Raw genomic sequence first — 19769 nt, 5'->3', positions numbered from 1 at the left:
AAATATCCCTTTATCTTTTCCCTTCCTCGCCTCTCCCCATTCCCATCCCTTCTCTTCTCATCTCCATCTCTCCCCATCTCTCCCCATCTCACGACGCTTTCTTCGGCGCTTTCATCAACGCACCTCCCATATCCCCCGCCTCCGGATCAAGCAAGGAACTCATCGCCTTACTCAACTCTTTAAAATCCACGGGTTTAGTCACGTAACTGTTGAAGCCAGCCTGAACACATTTCTCCAGCACATCCGCCATTACATTTGCACTTAGAGCGATAATTGGCATTTTCGTGGTTGATCTTTGGCTTTCCCATTCGCGAATTTCGCGACAGGTTTGATAGCCGTCCTTTCGGGGCATGTGAAGATCGCACTTTTGGGTGTGTTAGTTTATGTTAGATCGGAGCAGGGTGATGATATGTCATGATATGACATGATAGCGGAAAGGAAAGAAAGACATACCAAGATCAAAGAATAAAATCCATGCGGTTTGCAGAATACTTTTTCTGTACATTCCACACCATCCATTGCCAACTCCACCGCAATTCCAACTTTACTCAGGAACTTCAAGAGAACTTTTTGATTGACCAAATTGTCTTCTACTAATAGAATCTTCAGCCCCTTGTTCCCAAGACGCTGACCCACATCCAAATAATGTTGTTTCTGACTGGCGACTTGTTGTTGCGCACTCGAACGATTACGATCAGTACTCAAATCTCTCTCTTTATCTGGATCAAAAATGACTGCAAATCTTGACGGTTTAACAGGTTTGTATATGAATGTAAGACGATTATCTTTAGCCATTTGATCGTAGTCGTATGATTGAGCCATCTTAATGACTTCTTGCCTCTGTACAGGATCTGATAGGACAACAATTGAAGTCTGAGGCAACATCACCGATGCGATGAGTTGATCAATCAACTGTATTATTTCTTCTGCCGAACCAAGATTCAAGACAATATGTGTAAAATTGACAGAATCATCTCCGCTAATAAGACTTCTGGCCTCCTCAACACTTGCAAGTGGAGTTATTTGATGAGGAACATCTTTTGGTAGAGTGATTTCGATATGTTGTCTCGTCGCCTCGCGACTATGAGTTTGCGGACAAATGAGTAGAATCGAGTACATTGGAGGTCGGAAGTGCTTCAAGTCGTGGGAGAATTCATTATTCAGACGAGTGGTGTGTGATTCTGGAAGGGTCGAGGCAGTATTTGCAGGAGTCGATGAAGGTGCAGATTCAATCAGCGGTGAAGCTGAAGCTGAAGGGGAGTGCTTCTCGGGAAGCTCTAGTTTCATGTTCTCAGGAGTACTTGATCGAGCGGCCTCGCCAAAATGAGCCAAGCTCTGATTGACAGAAGAAGCGGAAGATCTATCTGTGAAACGAGTTCGACCAGAATAGCTAGAGCTAGATGGCTCTGAGCTATTGGACGACAGTACAGCAGGCGAACCAGCACTGGATTCGGTCTTTGGACTCTCCATGAAGATTGCAGGCGAATTCAACAGCCTGCTGACCAAGAGTGGATTACTTGAAGCCTGCTTGGCAGCAATTTGTGATGTTATATTGTTGGGTGTCGATGATGACGATGGCACTTTGCTCAACTGAGGTGTTGTGAGTGGTTCTGGATGATCTTCTGCAGTGGGTAGTCCGAATTTCGCAGTGAAAGTGAAAGTAGATCCTTTACCAGGCACCGCAGTACCTTGCATCTTGCCATCATGTAACTGTACCAGTTGTCTCGAAATAACCAATCCTAAGCCACTTCCACCATGTTGTCTTGTACTGCTGCCATCAATCTGACTGAACGGCTTGAAGATGAGATCCGCCTCTTCCTTGGTGAATCCTCTACCCGTGTCCACAATAGAATACTCGAGCATTATTTCGTTGACCAACGGTGGTGTGTCATCTTCTGTGTATACCCTGCATCTCGTGAACACTTCACCAACAGTTGTGAATTTAATCGCGTTGCCAATAACGTTCAGTAAGACTTGACGAATGCGGAATTTATCTCCCTTTACCATTTCAGGAACATCAACATCGACGATGTAATTAAGCTCAAGCCGTTTAGTGATAGCCATGGTAGAAACCATTTCATTAACTTCCTCGACTAGAGAACGTGTATGGAACCACTCGTATGACAATTTCATCATACCTGCATCTACCTTGGAAAGATCCAATATGTCGTTGATAATGTTGAGTAAACTACTTGCACTGGATTGAATAGTGTTCGTATAATCGAGCTGTTCGTCGTTGAGGGTGGTGTCTTGAAGAAAGCTTACCATCCCAGAAATGCCGATCAAAGGTGTCCTGATTTCGTGAGACATGTTGCTTAAGAATTTACCCTTGGACTCCATGGCCTCTTTGAGCTTTGTTTCCAGCAATTTGTGATCATTAATATCAGTGCAAGCACCAAACCAGGAACCATCTCCACTTCCGAGGTTGATGTTGTCAACTTCCACACATCGTACAAGGTGCCAACGATACTCTCCAGTCTTCGATCTCAACCGAACTTCAGTGGTATAAGACAGTCTCCCGTTCCCATCGGTGGTGACCTTAATGACTCCAGTTCTCGCCAGTTCAGACAAATCTGCTGTGGCAAATTCATATACAGAACTACTACTCGAGCTATTATTTCGCGACAAAGTTTGGTGGATTCCTTTCACAGTCTTTTCTGTTGGCGCTTCGGAAGGATCGGATGATTGCCCTGATTTACCACTCGAAGATGTATGAGATGGGTTCCTTCTCGGCTCGGCTGGTTTCTTTGGTCTGGTCGATGGAGTTGGCGGTCTTCCAATTGGTATTTGGCACTTCGCAAGATCCTCTGGGTGCACATAATCCATAAATCCAAGTCCTAAGGCATCATTGAAATCTTGTCCGGTATACGAGAGCCATTGCTCGTTTGCAAAGGTTACACCCTCGTCTTCCGTTGCCGCGAAAATGATCTGAGGAATTAAATTTGCCAGTTGTCTGTGCTTAGCCTCGGATGCTTCTATTTCCTCCTGTCGTGCAGCTTTGACTTCTGCAATATGCTGGTCGTGAATATCCATATGAGAGCCGTACCATTGAATTATCACACCTCTTATATCTCGGGAGCCAACAGCACGAGTGTAGAACCAACGATAGTTTCCGTCAAAACGTTTGATACGTACCTGCATAGAGAATTGCTCACCCGTCTTCACCGCATGCGACCAGGCTTTCAAATATTCCTCTCTTTCTTCGGGATGAATACTGCTCCATGGATCTTGATATAACTCGGATACAGTTTGACCGCGATATGTAAGATATCGACTGTTTACCCATACTATTTCTCCAGTCTGTGGCAATGCGACGAACACATGCGCAGGTAAAGAGTCCAACATCAAGCCTTTCAGTCGATCCGATGGTGGTGGCATATCTGTAGGTAAACTGGCATTTGATAATCCTTGGCGGGAAGGTTTGGGTACATTAGGAGCTTTAATAGATGAAGCCGACGTTGTTGGCAATGACTGGAAAGTGGCACCAAAGTCGGCACCGTATGAGTGTAGCTGTGTGTGCTGACGATCAGACTTACCAGCACCATAGGAAGCGCCTCTTATTGCCTGTCGCCTCGGTGAATCGTGGGTGTTTTGGCGTGGAGGACTGGGTTCACGGATATCTGAAGTTTCATTTATAGTCTCTTTAGAAGATCTAATGCTACGAATTTCTGGCCCGGACGAATTGGACGAAGATGGTGAACCTTCTGCGTCAGGTTTGGTCTTGGTCGAATTATCACCACCGTCAAGTGAAGGAGCACTTGGTCCCCAAGGTCGATCGTCGCTCTGATTTCGTGGTACCGACCGAGTCTCAGCGGGCGAAGTTTCTTTCGACGAGCGTCGAACACCTGCCACGCTACTTCCTCCTGTATCCATACGACTTACGTTCGGCCTCCTGGAGCTGAAATATCCTTCATTTGAGACGTATCCGGGGCTGTCACCGCTGGATTTTCTATCCAGCGTGAATCCTACACTACTGGGATCCCAGGACGGTGTACCACTTGGGGATGCATTGGCACTTCGAGACACTCCAGAATAATCACTCGGGCTTGTCATGCTTCCTCCCGAATGTTGGCGCATACCCTCCTCGGCCGGCGAGTAAGCCATATTCCCGCTTGTTGCCAAAGATTGATCATGAAGTTGTCGACCTCCCGTAGCAATAGCACCAAATCCCGTAGTGTGCGGGCGTTTTCGAGACAGACCGGCGACCTCCGTCTCGAGATTGGAATAATGACGGCATAGGGAGAATGAAGTAGCCATGTGTGGCGAGAGATGTTCTAAAGAGTGTCTAAGATTAGATGGGTAAGGAATAACAGGGCTGAGAATTGAAAGAATTGCAATAGGGGCTCGCTTTTCCTTGATTGGTTCCGCCCCTTGTAACTTGGAAGAATCGGCGTATTTTGGTAACTGATCAGCATTTTTACCACGACCTGCAGATTTGGATTCCATAGCGGCAGTGTCTAACCGAAATGATTGTACTGGCTTTGAAAGTAAAGGATGAGTTAAGGGAATATGTAGAACAGTCCAGGATCTATCGACTCCGATTGCCTCAACCTGTTGCATCTTAGAATAGTCTTGAGGTGTTTGATTTGGGTTGAATGTTTCTTCGTCTACAGTAGAGTTCGCAAAGAAAGGATTGTCGTTTGTTTCCACTCTCACAGCTGGGGAAGGAGCTGGAGATTGTGACCATGGTGATGGCGGAGTTTGTTCGTATTCTTCATATCTTGGAAGTGGTAATGGTGGTGCTGCTGCATCCTGTGTGTTTTTGCCTTTTTCGCCGGATTGAAGGCGAAAACTTCGACTTGCTCGTTTATTGTGTTTGCTTCCAAAGATGGATGAAACTTGCCCACCCACTTCTGTCGCCTTACCCTTTTTCAGTCGTTCCGGTGAATCTGCTTTTGATCCTAGGATTGGTATAGTAGTCTCAGGTCCCTTTTCTTGATCCGCCGGGTTGTTCAAGTATGGATAATCTCTTGTTAATGCAATGACTCTTTCTTTCTCCAGAACTCTCAACACACCACTACTATCAATCAATGGATCAGCTTCATAATCTAAGGCTTGCAAAACTGAGAATACACGTCCTTGCACATCTCTGTTTGATTGCTCAACATTTTCCCAACTTGCAGTGGGTTTCTCGGCCTCAAATGCCATGTGGTCTTCTAATGCTTGTAGACTGAGTTGTGCCTTTTGAAGTGTGCCTGTCCGTGGTGGTTGATCTGGTCGAGTAGAAATATAGCTTTTAGCGCGAGTGAGAGGGGGAGGTCGTGCGGTGAGATTTCTGGCAGTTTCGGGAAGGCACGCTGGGTCTCTCTTTGTTGCCTCATAGCTAGTGAATGAGTGTCTACTAGGAAGTCCAGGTCGGGTCATAATGGCTTCCGGTGGTGAGTCACCAGATGCGTATCCTTCAGAAGCTGAAGTGTCGAGTGTGTCACCACTGCTACTGGGTATAAAACTGCTACCTCGTGGCAAATAGGCCAGACTCAATTCATCCTCTTCGGCTGCATTAAAAGTTGCTTTTTGTCCCCAGGGAACATTTTCAATGTCTGTCGAATCTGCAGGCACAGAGAGCGTTACCCTGTCAGCCTTGTAGACATCTCTCATAATTTTTACCACAGTCGACCACCATGGATCAAGTCCAGGTTCGGCAGATAACATCAGACTAAGATCATAAAGATTCGGGGTTTCAAAAAGCGAATCACGATTCGATAATTGTGAACCTGCTGGTTGAAAGTTGAGACCTGATACGGGGGTTATTGGCCCTGATAGAACTTGATCGTGGGGTCCATCGTAAAAGGATCCACCGGCAAAATTTTCCGGATTCACTGTTGGTGAGAGTGCGGTAAAAGGGCGGTGGCCATTGTAGCTAAGTTGCCTGGGAGTCCGCATCGGTGGAAATGGGTACGAAGGAGTTCTCGCATGTACTGCAGCTGGTGTTTCACCTCCCCTTATGGTCCTGACAGACTCTGTCGACGCCGTTTCCATACCAGATGGAATCGGACTGGCAAATGCTGCCTCTAATGATGGTGATATGATTTCTTCATGAATGGGGGATACTCGTGCCTTGAGACCAGTACCGCTCGCTGTCACTTTTCCTTGAAGCTCTTCTCTATCCTCCAATTGCTTGGCCAGTCTCTCGCGATGCTGGTTCAATTGCATTTGCGCATTCATGGCTCGAAGCCGTTCCACCTCCTCCGCCGGGTCGTACAACGGGATTGTCCCTGGGGGCAGGCTTAGTTTCCGACCGGGGGCAGGACTCCTGAACTCTCCGGTATGCTCATTTTCTGAATTTTGAAGACTCGAAGATCCAATATCCTGAACCTCATTATCACTGGCCATTTCCACATCGCTGGATATTGAGGGTGCTTTTGCACCGATAAGGATATCTGGCATCGAGTCCTTCGCCTTCGAATTTGATGAACGTCTTTCTCTTAAACCATGGCTAGTCGGTGACGATGATGAGTGTAACTGGGTGGGTGAGCTGTCAGTCTTGTCGTTGCCACTGGATCGTCGCGAACCAGGGCGTTTCTTCGAAGATGGTGAGGACGGTTTGTCAAGAGGAGCGACTGAAGGTGGCATGCCGTCCTCCCTTGAAGACCCTCTTGCAAACCTCTGGCGCTATTTCGACCCCAGACAAAATAATATTGCGATCGCTAGTGAAACCGCCGCAGCGAGATTCTTCATTCGTGGAGATTTGGGGGTTGTTATTGTTGATTTTGGGTTTGATTTTGATTACCTTAGTGCTTTAGTGTGTAGTGCAAAGTGAAAGGCTTTAGTCGGGAAATGACGTAGAGGGCAGCAGATCTTAAGGCAATCCGGCAGGCAAAAATAGACGACAATTGATGAATAAAAGAAAAATCAATACAAAGTTCTAAATGCAAGCCAATCTGGAGGGATGTTTTTTTTTTTTTCTTTCCTCTGTTATTATTCTGACTAAGACTTTTGAATTCTTTGAAGAATTCAAGAAGAAGTGAAAAATTAAGTGGAAGGGAGGAGGGAAGGGGGGGGGAGGGGGCGATGGGAGAAAATGAATAATAATCAGGGCAGAATCTATTTCGAGTAATTCTAGAAGGTTTAAGGTATGGCGGTGGTGGTGGTAGTGGTGGTGGTAGTGGTGGTGGTAGTGGTACCCAAAAAAGATTGATTGAAAGGGCACAGATGGGATGAGATGAGATGGGATGGATGGGGTGGATGGATGGATGGATGGATGGATGGATGAGATGGAATGGAATGCTTCTCCCTCTGAGTGTATACCTACTAGGTAGAGAGATAGGTAGGTCCTCTGTCTCTGTGCAAGGAATAATAAATCGTAGGGATACATATCGTAATAACAAGGAAATTGATTCTATTGGGTCCAATTCGTTTTTTAACAAGTTGTATGTAAAGTTGTAAACAAGGTTGGATGAATGGATCATGGGTGTACGTCGTAGTATTATAGTATATAATTTACGCAGTAGGCCATTATTAGTCTGCGGACTAACCCAACATATCGTTCTTTCCCAAATCCCTAGTAATGACATCCCAATCCCGCTAGATTTCGACCCTCCGTATGCCATAAATTGGCCTCTTACTATCCAGCCCAGCATCGAGGTAAGGAAGAAGCTGGTCTGTCGGGAGGAATTGGATGAGCACGCTGGCAAGTACATATATGTGGGAGATGAACGAAAAGAAGGTTCGATTTTCCGTGCAGGTCATCCATCATACAGGAATGAAGTGTCAAGATTACTTTGTGTTACATGTCTTTCTTTTCTCCTTCCATGTCCATACTGGTGGTTGGGAGAGAGGGGGGGACCTTTTTTTTTCTTACAGCTGGTGCAGAGTGGTGCAGGAAAACCCACAAAATCCCTTGTACACGAGACCGTTGGAAAATGGAAACATAAGACGGGAACAGTGGGTACCTTGTATGTAGGGTATTGCTTCTAGATGTTTTTGAAGCTTTTTGCGATGCTAGAGCCTAGGTAGCCTTTGAGAGTTGGAAGACTGAACTGATTCAGAATTTTCGGCTCTCAGACTGTGGAACGATGGTTCATGATTGGAGTTGGAGTCGACGTATTCGGATGTGAGGAATGGTTGGTATTGTATACCTAGGTCCTGGTAGGTACGGAGTTCGGAATAAATGCAATGGAAAGTTCCTAGGAGTTCTGTTTCATATTACAGTATGTGAATCGAGACTGGATGTTGAAAAAGGACTGGTTGAACACACATCCATCTGGACCAATTTCATGCTTGAATCTTGGGATTATTCATTCGTATACTTTTAGAGGATGCCGGCTGTCAACCGTTGGATACCATTGAATATCATTGAATACCGGCACCTCATAGCTTCATCTATTTCCCATCGATCCTTTGCATGGTTTGAATCCTCCGAGGGAAGTAATTCTTCAACAGCTCGATGTGCTCATTTATCTGCTACCTAGGTACTTTGCTACTATGTACTCTACTACTCGACTACTCCAACTCGACTACTCCATAAGTACTCAACACCAACACCAACGCACTCACACTTCATCAATCCCCCTGTGTTTCACGTCTTCAAATCTCAATTGTCAGCAAGCACATAGGGTTTATCGAAAGAACAACATACATATGCCAAGCATGCGTAGTGATGGCAACATGAATACTTTCCCTCTCCCGACCAGGTATATGAGATTTCACACACATGCGAAGCAATGATGGCGTGTCAATGACCACTTGAACTCGAATCTGACCCAAGGGGGATATCCGGCACACCACGAAAGGATCTGGCAACGTTCTCAGGTATTGACTGGCGACGGACGGATGGAAAAAGGAATCGAAAATTCCATTCCACATTCGGTGATAACGAGCGCGGGTAGAAACGTTTTGTGGATCGTAAATTTCCACATGGCATGTTTTTCCATCACACGCTTCGCATTTCTACAGAGGTGTCCCTTGAAAGAGCCTCATAGGGCGGTGGGACGAATACGGAGTTATGGACTAGCCTGCGACTAGTGAAGTTCTGGTATGGTACCGGTATGTATTGTGCTTGTCGCCGGGTCAGTATTGTGTAATATTGTATTGTACCGGTATTGTGTTGTGTTGTGTTATGTTTGTGTTTGTATGTATAACATTTACATTTCGATGATCTGTTGCAGATTCCATTCGCATCTTCTCATCACTCTTTGGGGGAGAGCATCGCAAGTCGAAACCAAGAAAATATTGCTTTTGCTTTTGGCATTAGTAATCATGAAGCTTACCTCCCTAGTAGGATTATATGTTGTTTACATGATACCTGGACATTTTCTTCTACCACGACGGTTTATCGTAGTGGCAGCGTACATATAGACAAATACATTTATCGTTCTCGAGGGACCGATCGAGGATTGATAGCAAAATTGCAAACAATACAACACAATCAACACAATCAATACAATGCGATCAATACATACATGCATATATACATACATACACATAAACAGCAGAAGAAAAAATCACAAATTAATAAGAAGAGGGATAACGGGCGCGAAAGGGTTCTCTCCAATTTACGCCAATAATATATACCAAATCCCAAAAAGGACCCTGAAAAAGGAACTCTGACGAAAGAAGCTGCACGATGACTTCATATGTCTTACCTTGCTATGTGCATCAACCAATGAAAGGGATTCTCGCGCACACTCCCCTGAAAATGGGTGGAGAATCCATAAAGTTGTATAAAGGCATTAACATAAGGGATTAACATAGGTAGGTAAGGAGGCTCGCGAGTGACACGAAAAATGGCACACGTGTCCTTTTAACCTCAATTCACGTCAATTACCACAACTTCAAAATTAATTATTAAATCACAACATAATGGTATCAACTCGCCGCGATCGCTATGAGGATAAAACGTATCCCCAACAGCATAATAGAACCCCTGTTAAAGCTAAAACCCAGGCTATGCTTGATGGAATAGCTGATGGAATTGTCACTACTTTCAAAGCTCGAGTATTCAGGGCCTACAATGTCGCACCTCGCACCGGATATCGACATTGGCATGATCGCGATCCAAGGCGTCTACATGATTCTACAGTACGTAAAGAGACTAGAGGAGCAAAAAAAACCCTTACTCCTCGCGATATACGTGCTATGGAGATCATGATCCAAACGGAGGGTTTTGAGGCTAGATCCCTCAATTGGAAGCAATTGGGAGAGGCATGTGGATTAGACCAATCCGGAAGGACTATTGCACGAGCTATGGGATCTATGGGATATCGAAAATGTATAGCTTGTTGCAAGGGATGGGTTACACAGAGAACAGCTGCCGCTAGACTCCAATTTGCCCGCGATATGCTAGCTAAATACCCTAATCCGGAGGATTGGAGAAGAGTTAGGTTCTCTGATGAGTGTCATTGGGGTTTCGGGCCTGAGGGAAAGTATAGGATCATTAGAAAGCTAGGCCAGAGGCTCTGTCCTGAGTGTATTCAGCTCAGAGGGGTAGAAAAGGAGGAACACCGCAATAAGCAACACTGCTGGGCGGCAGTGGGCTACAACTTTAAGAGCAATCTTATATATTACGATGTTCCTGGGAACCGGAATGGCAAGTTGTCCCATAAGGTTTATGTCGATACTATATTGGATGGGGAGGTAAAGCGATGGTTAGCTGTATCGAAGGATTTCGTACTCGAGGAAGATGGTGATTCAGGACACGGCTATGGGGGCAAGAAGGACAATATAGTGAAGAAATGGAAGAGAGATCATAGTTTAGAAACCTATCAAAACTGTCATGATAGTCCTGATCTCTCAATCATCGAAAATATCTGGCAAATCCCAAAACAAGTCGTTCGGAGGCATGCCCATTGGGACGATACAACCATGCGGGAGCTTATAAATGAGGGTTGGGAGCAAGTTACTATTGAACATATCAATAAACTAGTAGATACTATGCCTCAGAGGCTTAGGGATGTTATTAAAATGAAAGGACAGCTCACTGGGTGGTGAAAAGGTGGTCAAAAGGGTGGTTTTTAGAGTGGTTTCCCCCTCGAAACAACTCACTTTCAGAGGGAATTGAACCACAACACTACCTTATATCAATTATATAATTATATCACTCAAAACAGTACCCTATATAGCATCGATATTAATTTTTTTATCTTATACTGAATCTTAAAGCTCTGAATATAGCGAATTTAAAAGTCTCTGTCAATGGAAGCGAGTCGATCTTCCGTAATGAATTATTCTACGAATATTGCACTTAGAATCATAAAACTTATATAGAATTAATCTCTGATATCGAATTAATAAAACTACCATATTATTCTTATTATAAATATAAAAAGTGGTGGTGTTGAATCAATTGAAAGAGAGGTGTTGTTCCATTGAATGAGAATTACGAATTTGTGTGTGCCATTTTTCCTGTCACCCGCGAGGGAGGTAAGGTATTGAACCGTAAGCCAAAAAGTGCTGAGGTTAGGTAAGCTCGGTAAGGTAAGGTAAGGTAAGGTTCACCAGTTGAATTGGGTGGTTATGTTATGCAATTGTGCTCGAGCTATCTGGGTACCTACCGACTAGGAATAAATAGATGAACGGATAATGTCGCATGTAATATAAAATTTCATTTTCCCATGAGAATTGGTCTGATACCTAGCATTTGCTGTTACACATATACAGAGTATATCCATCAGGATTATCGGTATCGACCTTGTCTACAATAGAAGCCTTCCATCTTCTCTATCCATCTACCAAGTACTCCAAGCCCGGTATGCAAAAGTCTATTGCATAGTGACATTGCATACGACCGGTATCTACCCAGTCCTTCGTAGTCCTGTAGTCCTGTAGCATATTATGGCGCGCGAGTGGGGATTTCTTCCATAGAATGACTAGGAGTACAATATGGAATTCTCATGAAAGCAGGCAGATAAGCCTTCACCTGCCGACCAGAAGGGAAGAGGACAGCCATTTCCAACCATTCCCATGGCCAATCCTCTGGAAAGGGAAGGAATCTTCAGATCTTTTTCCCCTTCCGGATTACTCAGGGGGGGCCGATGAACGTTCCAATTTCAAAAGGTCACAACTACTTCGATCGATCGATTCCACTACATATCTACAAAGTATGTACTATGGTAGGTATGGTAAGCCAATTGATGGATGGATGGATGGATGGATGGATGGATGGATGGATGGATGGATGGATGGATGGATGGATGGATGGATGGATGGATGATTCACCTGTTACGAAATGAAGAAGCACGCGTGCACGGGAAGAAGAAGAAGAAGAAGAAGAAGAAGAAGAAAACAAATGATGAGGCGGTCGTCAATTCCATGGCATCAAGGTCTACCTGGGAACCTGCGAATACTCGTACGATCGTGTACACACCGCGCGCCAAGTACCTAGTATGTAGTATGTGAAGAAAATCAATCCCGAATGAATGCCGTGTAATTAAGTTGGGATTGGTAGATACTAGATACTCGAGTACGGAGGTAATTATTGTCTCTGGGAACGCTTTAGCCGCAGGGGATAAGATATGGTGTGTGTATATTATGTGTATATTATGTGTATATTGTGTGTATATTATGTGTATATTATGTGTATATTGTGTGTATATTATGTGTATATTATGTATATATTGTGTGTATATTATGTGTATATTATGTATATATTATGTATATATTATGTGTATATTATGTGTATATTATGTATATATTATGTGTATATTATGTGTATATTATGTGTATATTATGTGTATATTGTGTGTATATTTAGATGGAGAGATATAAAGTGGTTGGTGTCTGTCTCACCACAAAAGTAAACATCCGATTTCCTGGGATGGATGGGAAGATTACGACGAGGGAAAAGCACAGGACTCCCGGGCCTGGCTGCGATGAAGATTACTCGGTTTGTGTCACGAGATTGCTGGGAGTACAATGAATAGGTAGGTGATGATAATAATAATATATGTACTAGGTACCTACCGACTGGCTAGCTATCTACATCTACATAAGATTGGAGTCGATATCAAGACCAACCTTACCTTGGAACTTCATTTCCAGTATCTTCCGTCCACCGACACCAGTTATTATTACATGGTCGGAAGCTTTATAATATCTTTCTTATTTTCGGCTGAGTCGGCTTGACGAATCGCCGGTCGTGATTCACAAAGAAAGGGCTACTTGTCTATGAAAAGGTTTCTCAAGTTCTCCAATCACCTGTGAACCATGGATGAGATTTGATTCCATACACATCACGCATTGGACGACATGTTTTGCCAAGGGTTTGCTCGGATCTATCCCCCGGTTCTTCCTTTCCCAATCGAGCTGTTTCAACGTCCCGATAAGGAAAGAAGCTCTCCCCGCTTTCTTGTGTTCTGCATTGATTCCCTTCCCCTTCCCCTTCCCCTTCCCCAGCCATTCCATATCGTAAACACTCTCTATAACAATCAGCATTGAGCATTCCACCTTTTGCTCGACCTTCTTCCTTCTTCTTTTTTGGACACTTTTGGATCTTTTGGGGGCGTGTGTTATTCATCGTAACAATCTCCGACGATCTGGCACGCAGGCAAAAGAAGACTGCTGCAAGTCCAAGATCTTATCCGCAACGTCTTCCTCTTCATTCTACTCCTCCACCTTCATCGATTCTAATCCCAAGAATACGACCAAAAACTAAAGCCAAGAATACATTCGCAAATTTCGTTATTCCCCTGGCTGGGCTGTTAACCGCGGTATCGACGCGTCTATACGATATGGGTGCCTCTACCAAGAAGCCGCATGCACAAGGACATGTTGGCGTAGCAGAACGAGTATTAAATATGTGCTCTTCGTCGCCGAGACAAGTAAACGATGAGGATTCTGAAGAGGCGCCACTCCTTCGAAAGGAAGCCAGTAGCTCCGAGCACTCATCGTATTCTACTTCGGACTCTTGGAAAGCCAAAAGTCAGAAGGCAAAATTGAGATGGTTTGTTCAAAGTACTATGGGGGTTGTGAGTGTTTTATTGGTAACGATGATAATTGTTACCGCTTCCCTATTCTTCACCGGTATGAATGTTTTCATTCCTTTCAAGCACCATTGCATTACCCTTATCCAATCCTTCATTCAAGAAACCCCTTAATTCTTCCTTCTTGTAGCACTATTCCTAGATGAGATGCGATCACTGACATTTATATCCACGCCTAGTTCGTTCGCCTTCAAAGCAAATCCTTCGGCAAAGCACATGCGACTCTGCAGCATGCGTTCATGCCGCTTCCGAAATACTAAACAACCTTTCTCCCAAATATACAGAGCTTGATGCGTGTTCGAATTTTGAAGAACTGGTCTGTGGTGGATGGAGAGATCATCATGATTTGAGACCTGATCAAGGTGATGCCTTTACAGGAACAATCATGAGTGAGAATTCACAGACTTTGTTGAGGCACATACTTGAAGGAGATTATCCCAAAGAATCTAAAGTGAGCATTTTCCGACAGCAGCCCTCTAACGTAACTAATTGTATGATAGCACTCGAGCTTCTCTCCCGCTATGTTATCATCATCTCCCGCTTCCCTGGACGAAGAGAATTTTGATAAGCTTAAGGCAGGCTATAATGCATGCATGAATGAAACCAAGATTAAGACTGTCGGCATCGCTCCTTTACAAGAAATAACGCAGCAAGTAACAGATATGTTTCCGGTTAAAGACTACAAGCACTTGCTCATGAAGTCAGAGGACCATAGCAGTCTTACAGACACTATAGAATACATGGCCAAGTTGGGATCTTCGGCACTCATATCATCCGGTACCGGACCTGACGATAAAGACCCCGACACCGTCATCGTTCAGGTAGCACCACCTTATAGAATCGGCCTCCCATCGAAAGAGTATTACGATAATGAAAAGGTAGTAAACGACTATACTCAGACTATTGCACAAGTCATCCCAAAGTTTCTACCAGAGCATCCAAGCAACAAGGGTCTTGATCGTAACAGCATTACTGCACAAGACAAAGCAACAGATCTTGCCCGTGATGTAGTTGCTCTCGAAAAGAAGCTAGCTGCTGCCTCTCCAAACAACGAAGACAGGGACGATGTCACGAAAACTTACAACCCAATGTCCCTCCAAGAGGCTGACAAACTGACCCCACAAATTCATCTATCCAAGATAATTCATAGTTTGATTCCTGCAGATGTTAAACTTGATCGATTGATCATTGCATCGCCAAGTTACATGCACGCATTATCAGAAGTACTAAAGACTACTCCAAAGGAAACATTACAAACGTACTTCGTATGGAAGCTTATTCAGACATTCTATACGGAGATTGAAGCAGATGAATTGAAGCCATATCGAAAATTTATCAATGAGCTTCAAGGAAAGGATGCGGATTCTCAACCAGAACGATGGAGAACTTGTGTTTCGCATGTTGATGATGGACTTGGTTGGATTTTGAGTCGATTCTTCGTCGAGAAGGCCTTTTCTGCTGATGCCAAGGACTTTGGAGATCAAATTGTCTCTGATATCAAAGAGATGTTTATTGAAAAACTCAAGGCAACTACATGGATGGATTCTAGTGTCATTGATTTGGGCATTGAGAAAGTACACAAAATCGTTCAGAAGATTGGATATCCTACACAGGTACGTTGAATGTCTAAAATGAGGATGAAAGAATTTACATACTGATCATTGGAACAGAGCCCAGATATCATGGATCCCGAGAACCTTCACAGTTACTATCAATCTGTTCAGGTATCGGATTCGGCTTATTTCAAGAACTCCTTGAATATGAGACGATTTGATATTGCACGTGAATGGTCAAGTCTAGGAAAGCCAGTCGATAGAAATGAATGGGGTATGACGGTACCAACAGTGAATGCTTATTACAACCCACCTGGAAACGAAATTGTTTTCCCAGCCGGTATAATGCAATTCCCAGTTTTCGACGTAGCCGTTCCACAATATCTTAGTTACGGTGCTTTTGGAGCTGTTTCTGGACACGAATTATCTCATGCATTTGATTCTACAGGTCGTCATTATGATCAAAATGGCAACTATACCGATTGGTGGACACCATCTACTGTAGCTGCATTCAAAGAACGTGCTCAATGTTTCATTGATCAATATGGTAACTACAGTATTCCCGGTCCAGATGACAAACCTCTTTACGTCAATGGTAAACTCACCTTGGGAGAAAATATCGCAGATGCTGGAGGACTTTCTGCTTCTTTCGCTGCATGGAAGAAACGTCAAGGGGAGAGTAATGAGAAGAATCAAAATCTTCCAGGATTATCAGAACATTTCTCACAAGATCAGTTGTTCTTTGTTAGTTACGCTAACTGGTGGTGTGGAAAGACGACGAAGGAAACGGCAATTAATAGACTCTATACCGATCCACATGCACCAAAGTGGGCAAGAGTATTGGGTACAATGGCCAATAGTCGAGAATTTAAGGAGGCTTTTAGTTGTAAGGAGAAGGAACCGGTTTGTGAGTTGTGGTAAGGTGAATTTGGGAGTAAGGGTTTTGATAGGATGATGGAAACGGGTGTTGGATTGTAGGAGTTGTATTATGGGATCGGATGGACAAATTGTATATTGGTATGTGTATGCTTACGAATATGGATATGGGGGAGTATGATTCGATTGGGAAGGGAAATGGGTTTGGGATAAGTAACAAAGAGGGGTAGGGTCATTGGATGAGGATTGCACATGTACGAATATATTATATGTACAGAAATTGAGGTAATATTGTTTATTAGTGTGATATTTGTATTTGTAAATGAGAATGTGTTTGTAGGGATCTGTTGTATTGAAAGTAGTGGGTAGGTGGTTGATATTATTATTGGAGAATTCTAAAGTAGAGAATGAGTGTATTGTTTCATATCGTTTCGTTTTGTTCCGAATGGGTTCTTGATGTTGTATTGTATTATATTATAGTGTGATTGTAGTGTGATGGCAGTGTGATTGTAGTGTGATTGCAGTGTAACTATAGGAGTATAGAATATAGAATATAGAGTATGGAATATGGAGTATAGAGTATAGAATATAGAATATAGAGTATGGAGTATGGAGTATGGAGTATGGAGTATAGAGTATGGAGTATGGAGTATGGAGTATGGAGTATGGAGTATGGAGTATGGAGTATGAAGTATGGAGTATGGAGTATGGAGTATGGAGTATAGAATATAATAGGTAGCTTTGGTCTTTGGCCTTTAGCCTTTAGCCTTTAGCCTCCTCATTGGTATATAAGATAGGATTTGTTGGAAAGCTGATATTGTAAGATAAGTTCTGGAGGATTTTATTTATGATAGAAATGGAGATGGGAGATGGAGATGGGAGATGGGAGATGGGAGATGGGAGATGGAGATGGGAGATGGGAGATGGGAGATGGGAGATGGGAGATGGGAGATGGGAAATGGGAGATGGGAGATGGGAGATGGGAGATGGGAGATAGGAATAGAGTAGAAGTAGGAATAGGAGTGGTAAAGGGAAGGGGGAGAGAATGGAATGGAATGGCCTGGGATTGGATGGGACTAAATAAGGAAAGAGAGGAAATAGAAAAAAGAAGGATTGAGGATATATTAAGGAATCAGATAAAAGAGAGAAAGAAAAGAAGAGGGAATAAGAGGAAAGGAGAAAATCGAAAGGAAATCAAAGAGATATATAATGGAATGACATGGATAAACGAGAGAAGAGAGATGCGAGAGCTAGTATAATGAAATAAATGTATTCAGCTACTTGCTAAAGTCTAGTACGCTATCATTAAAGGCTAGCATATAATGATCGGATACGTGATTATGAGAGGTCATATTGTTTTAAATAATTGAGTTGAGAATGAATTGAGTTATTAAGTTCTTGATCTGAGATTCGGATTCTTCCCATCGACTGCTTCCAATACAAACTACAATCCATTCGCCATCCAAAACGCCATCCAAAAACCGGAAAGCCGAAATCCCCAAAATCATCATCGTCGTGTACTTGTGCATGTATATCATGACACGTAAATCATAATACATATTCACCTGTCCCTCTCCTCACCTGAATTGCTCGAATAATCGAGAAGGTCATATCCATTTCGTTGCTAAAACTAGACGCATACCCCTCCGCTAAAGTACTTCAATGTCTAGAAGATCCCAAACCTAATTTCTGTCTCTTAATTCGTGAAATAATTCCAATCAAGACCAATACAGCACAAACAATAACTGCCCAGCTCTTAATATGCAATGCATTAACATTAAAAGGTGTCCACGTCGCCGCGGCGATTGTAGCAAGCATTAGGAGAAGAACGAGGTATCCACTCAATCGATGATATTTATAGATGGATTTTGCGGTGGAAACATCGCCGTATAGAGAGGGGGTAAAGTATTGTGTGAAGCCGACTATAGATTGAATTAAGAGGAGTATATAAGTTATCAAACCCACTAAAATTATTAGTATATTTTCAGCTCCAAGATCTGATTAGAAATACATACGAATAGCATGAGCTGATTCAAAATGTGTTCCATTGTGTGCGAATTTATTGACTTCGATAACGACGAGACCGGCGATTAGGAGACTACTAGCTAATGCATTTATTCCCGCATGCGCAATTGTACCCTGACGTTTCTGTGTAGCGGTATGTGTAGGTTGTAGAATGAGGATTCCTTGGGTAAGAACCAAGAGGGCGGCAGAATTGAGAAGAGGATGTGCTGAGAAGAGCATTAATGGGGAGAGAAATATGCTAGCCCAGATATGAGCTACGAGGAGGAGAAGTCCGACTTGAGTGATGATTGCTGTACCTATTGGAGAATTTGTATTAGTTGTGGCTATGTTTTGAATTGAATGTTGTGAAGGGTTGGATTACCAAGTGCGAGATTCCAGACGAGTGGACGACCTTCTTGTTGTGAGGCGTCGCCGGCTCTTCCGATTAAAGGCTCATCTTCTCCATAACCAGCTTCATAAGGATCTGGAAGTTCTCCTGAAGCTACTCGAGGATTTTGTGGTATTCCTGTTGAGGATGCCATATTATTGATGGTCCGAGATAGAATACTTCTCAAATGCTTGATGTGTATATTCCAGACTGAGATGGAGATGGAGATGGAGATAGAAAACGAGAATGAAATTGAAAATGAATCAATGATATTCGGGTAAGATATCCGTCCTACCTATATAAATACCTGGTACTTAATAAGATCCAAGGCAGCATTAAATAAGATACATTACATGGATTTAGATCGTCAACGTGTTTGTAGTACAATTAAAAGTAGCATAATGGCGTCAATGAATTTGGATTGCGGGGAGAGTGAACCAATCATGGAGCTTGCTTCTGTAAGCACTTTCTATGTTGAGATCTTGAGACATTTCCATCCGTTCATGACGGAGTCCGGTCGCATATTGCGCAATGATTATTGCTCAGGTGTCTAGTTGTCATTGAAATACGAGGATGGAGTGGAAAGTTAAACAAGGAGAAGTATTGGAAATGTGGAAATGTTATACATGTAGTATATCTTCATTATATCAATCTACCTAGTAGAGTAGGCATGAAGAGAGAGAAGTGAAACGAGACAAGACGAGATGGAATGAGCTGAAGAAGGACGAAATGATATGTAAACTAATAGGTAGTAATCCTGGGGTTGAAGATGTCAATCTAGAATGAAGTAGATATCTTTACTCTCATCGTCCAAAGTTTCCAAGCTGTCACTCAAACAGAAAAGTCCTGTTGTCCATATATGTGGTGAATATCATCGAACAATATACGAGTAGTATTCATACATTTTATCATACATTTCATCGGATCCTGTTCAGATTAAAGAAGAATACTAGGTAAGGTTAAAGATGGATAAATGTTCTTGCTTGATAGCGGGGCTTATCGGAGGACTTATCGGAGGACCCCGATATA

General features: G+C 43.2%; 4 protein-coding genes across 4 annotated transcripts; 2 read left to right on the top strand and 2 right to left on the bottom strand.

Annotated features, from left to right (window-relative positions):
- Positions 1–63: 63 nt before the first annotated feature.
- Positions 64–6973, bottom strand: EAE98_000747 (uncharacterized protein). Its single transcript, XM_038948365.1, has 2 exons — positions 454–6973; positions 64–364 (listed from the first exon to the last, which is right to left on the bottom strand). The coding sequence occupies exons 1-2, from the start codon at positions 6571–6573 to the stop codon at positions 89–91; spliced, it is 6396 nt and encodes a 2131-aa protein (XP_038814631.1). The 5' UTR covers positions 6574–6973; the 3' UTR covers positions 64–88.
- A 2828-nt stretch (positions 6974–9801) lies between these two features.
- Positions 9802–10929, top strand: EAE98_000746 (uncharacterized protein; the record flags this gene model as incomplete). Its single annotated transcript, XM_038948364.1, has 1 exon — positions 9802–10929. The coding sequence occupies one exon, from the start codon at positions 9802–9804 to the stop codon at positions 10927–10929; it is 1128 nt and encodes a 375-aa protein (XP_038814630.1).
- A 2385-nt stretch (positions 10930–13314) lies between these two features.
- Positions 13315–16881, top strand: EAE98_000745 (uncharacterized protein). The gene is made up of 4 exons (XM_038948363.1): positions 13315–13959; positions 14099–14370; positions 14420–15532; positions 15590–16881. The coding sequence occupies exons 1-4, from the start codon at positions 13668–13670 to the stop codon at positions 16391–16393; spliced, it is 2481 nt and encodes an 826-aa protein (XP_038814629.1). The 5' UTR covers positions 13315–13667; the 3' UTR covers positions 16394–16881.
- A 1126-nt stretch (positions 16882–18007) lies between these two features.
- On the bottom strand, positions 18008–18894 carry EAE98_000744 (uncharacterized protein; the record flags this gene model as incomplete). Its single annotated transcript, XM_038948362.1, has 3 exons — positions 18008–18312; positions 18364–18669; positions 18735–18894. 3 exons carry the CDS (start codon positions 18892–18894, stop codon positions 18008–18010), a joined length of 771 nt encoding a protein of 256 aa, XP_038814628.1.
- Positions 18895–19769: the final 875 nt, after the last annotated feature.

The sequence above is a fragment of the Botrytis deweyae genome (assembly GCF_014898535.1).
Source record: "Botrytis deweyae strain B1 chromosome Unknown BDEW_002, whole genome shotgun sequence".
In the NCBI taxonomy this organism is placed as follows: Eukaryota; Fungi; Ascomycota; class Leotiomycetes; order Helotiales; family Sclerotiniaceae; genus Botrytis; species Botrytis deweyae.
Note: the sequence above shows the minus strand (reverse complement) of the source record. Positions and strands in the feature narration are given on the sequence as shown.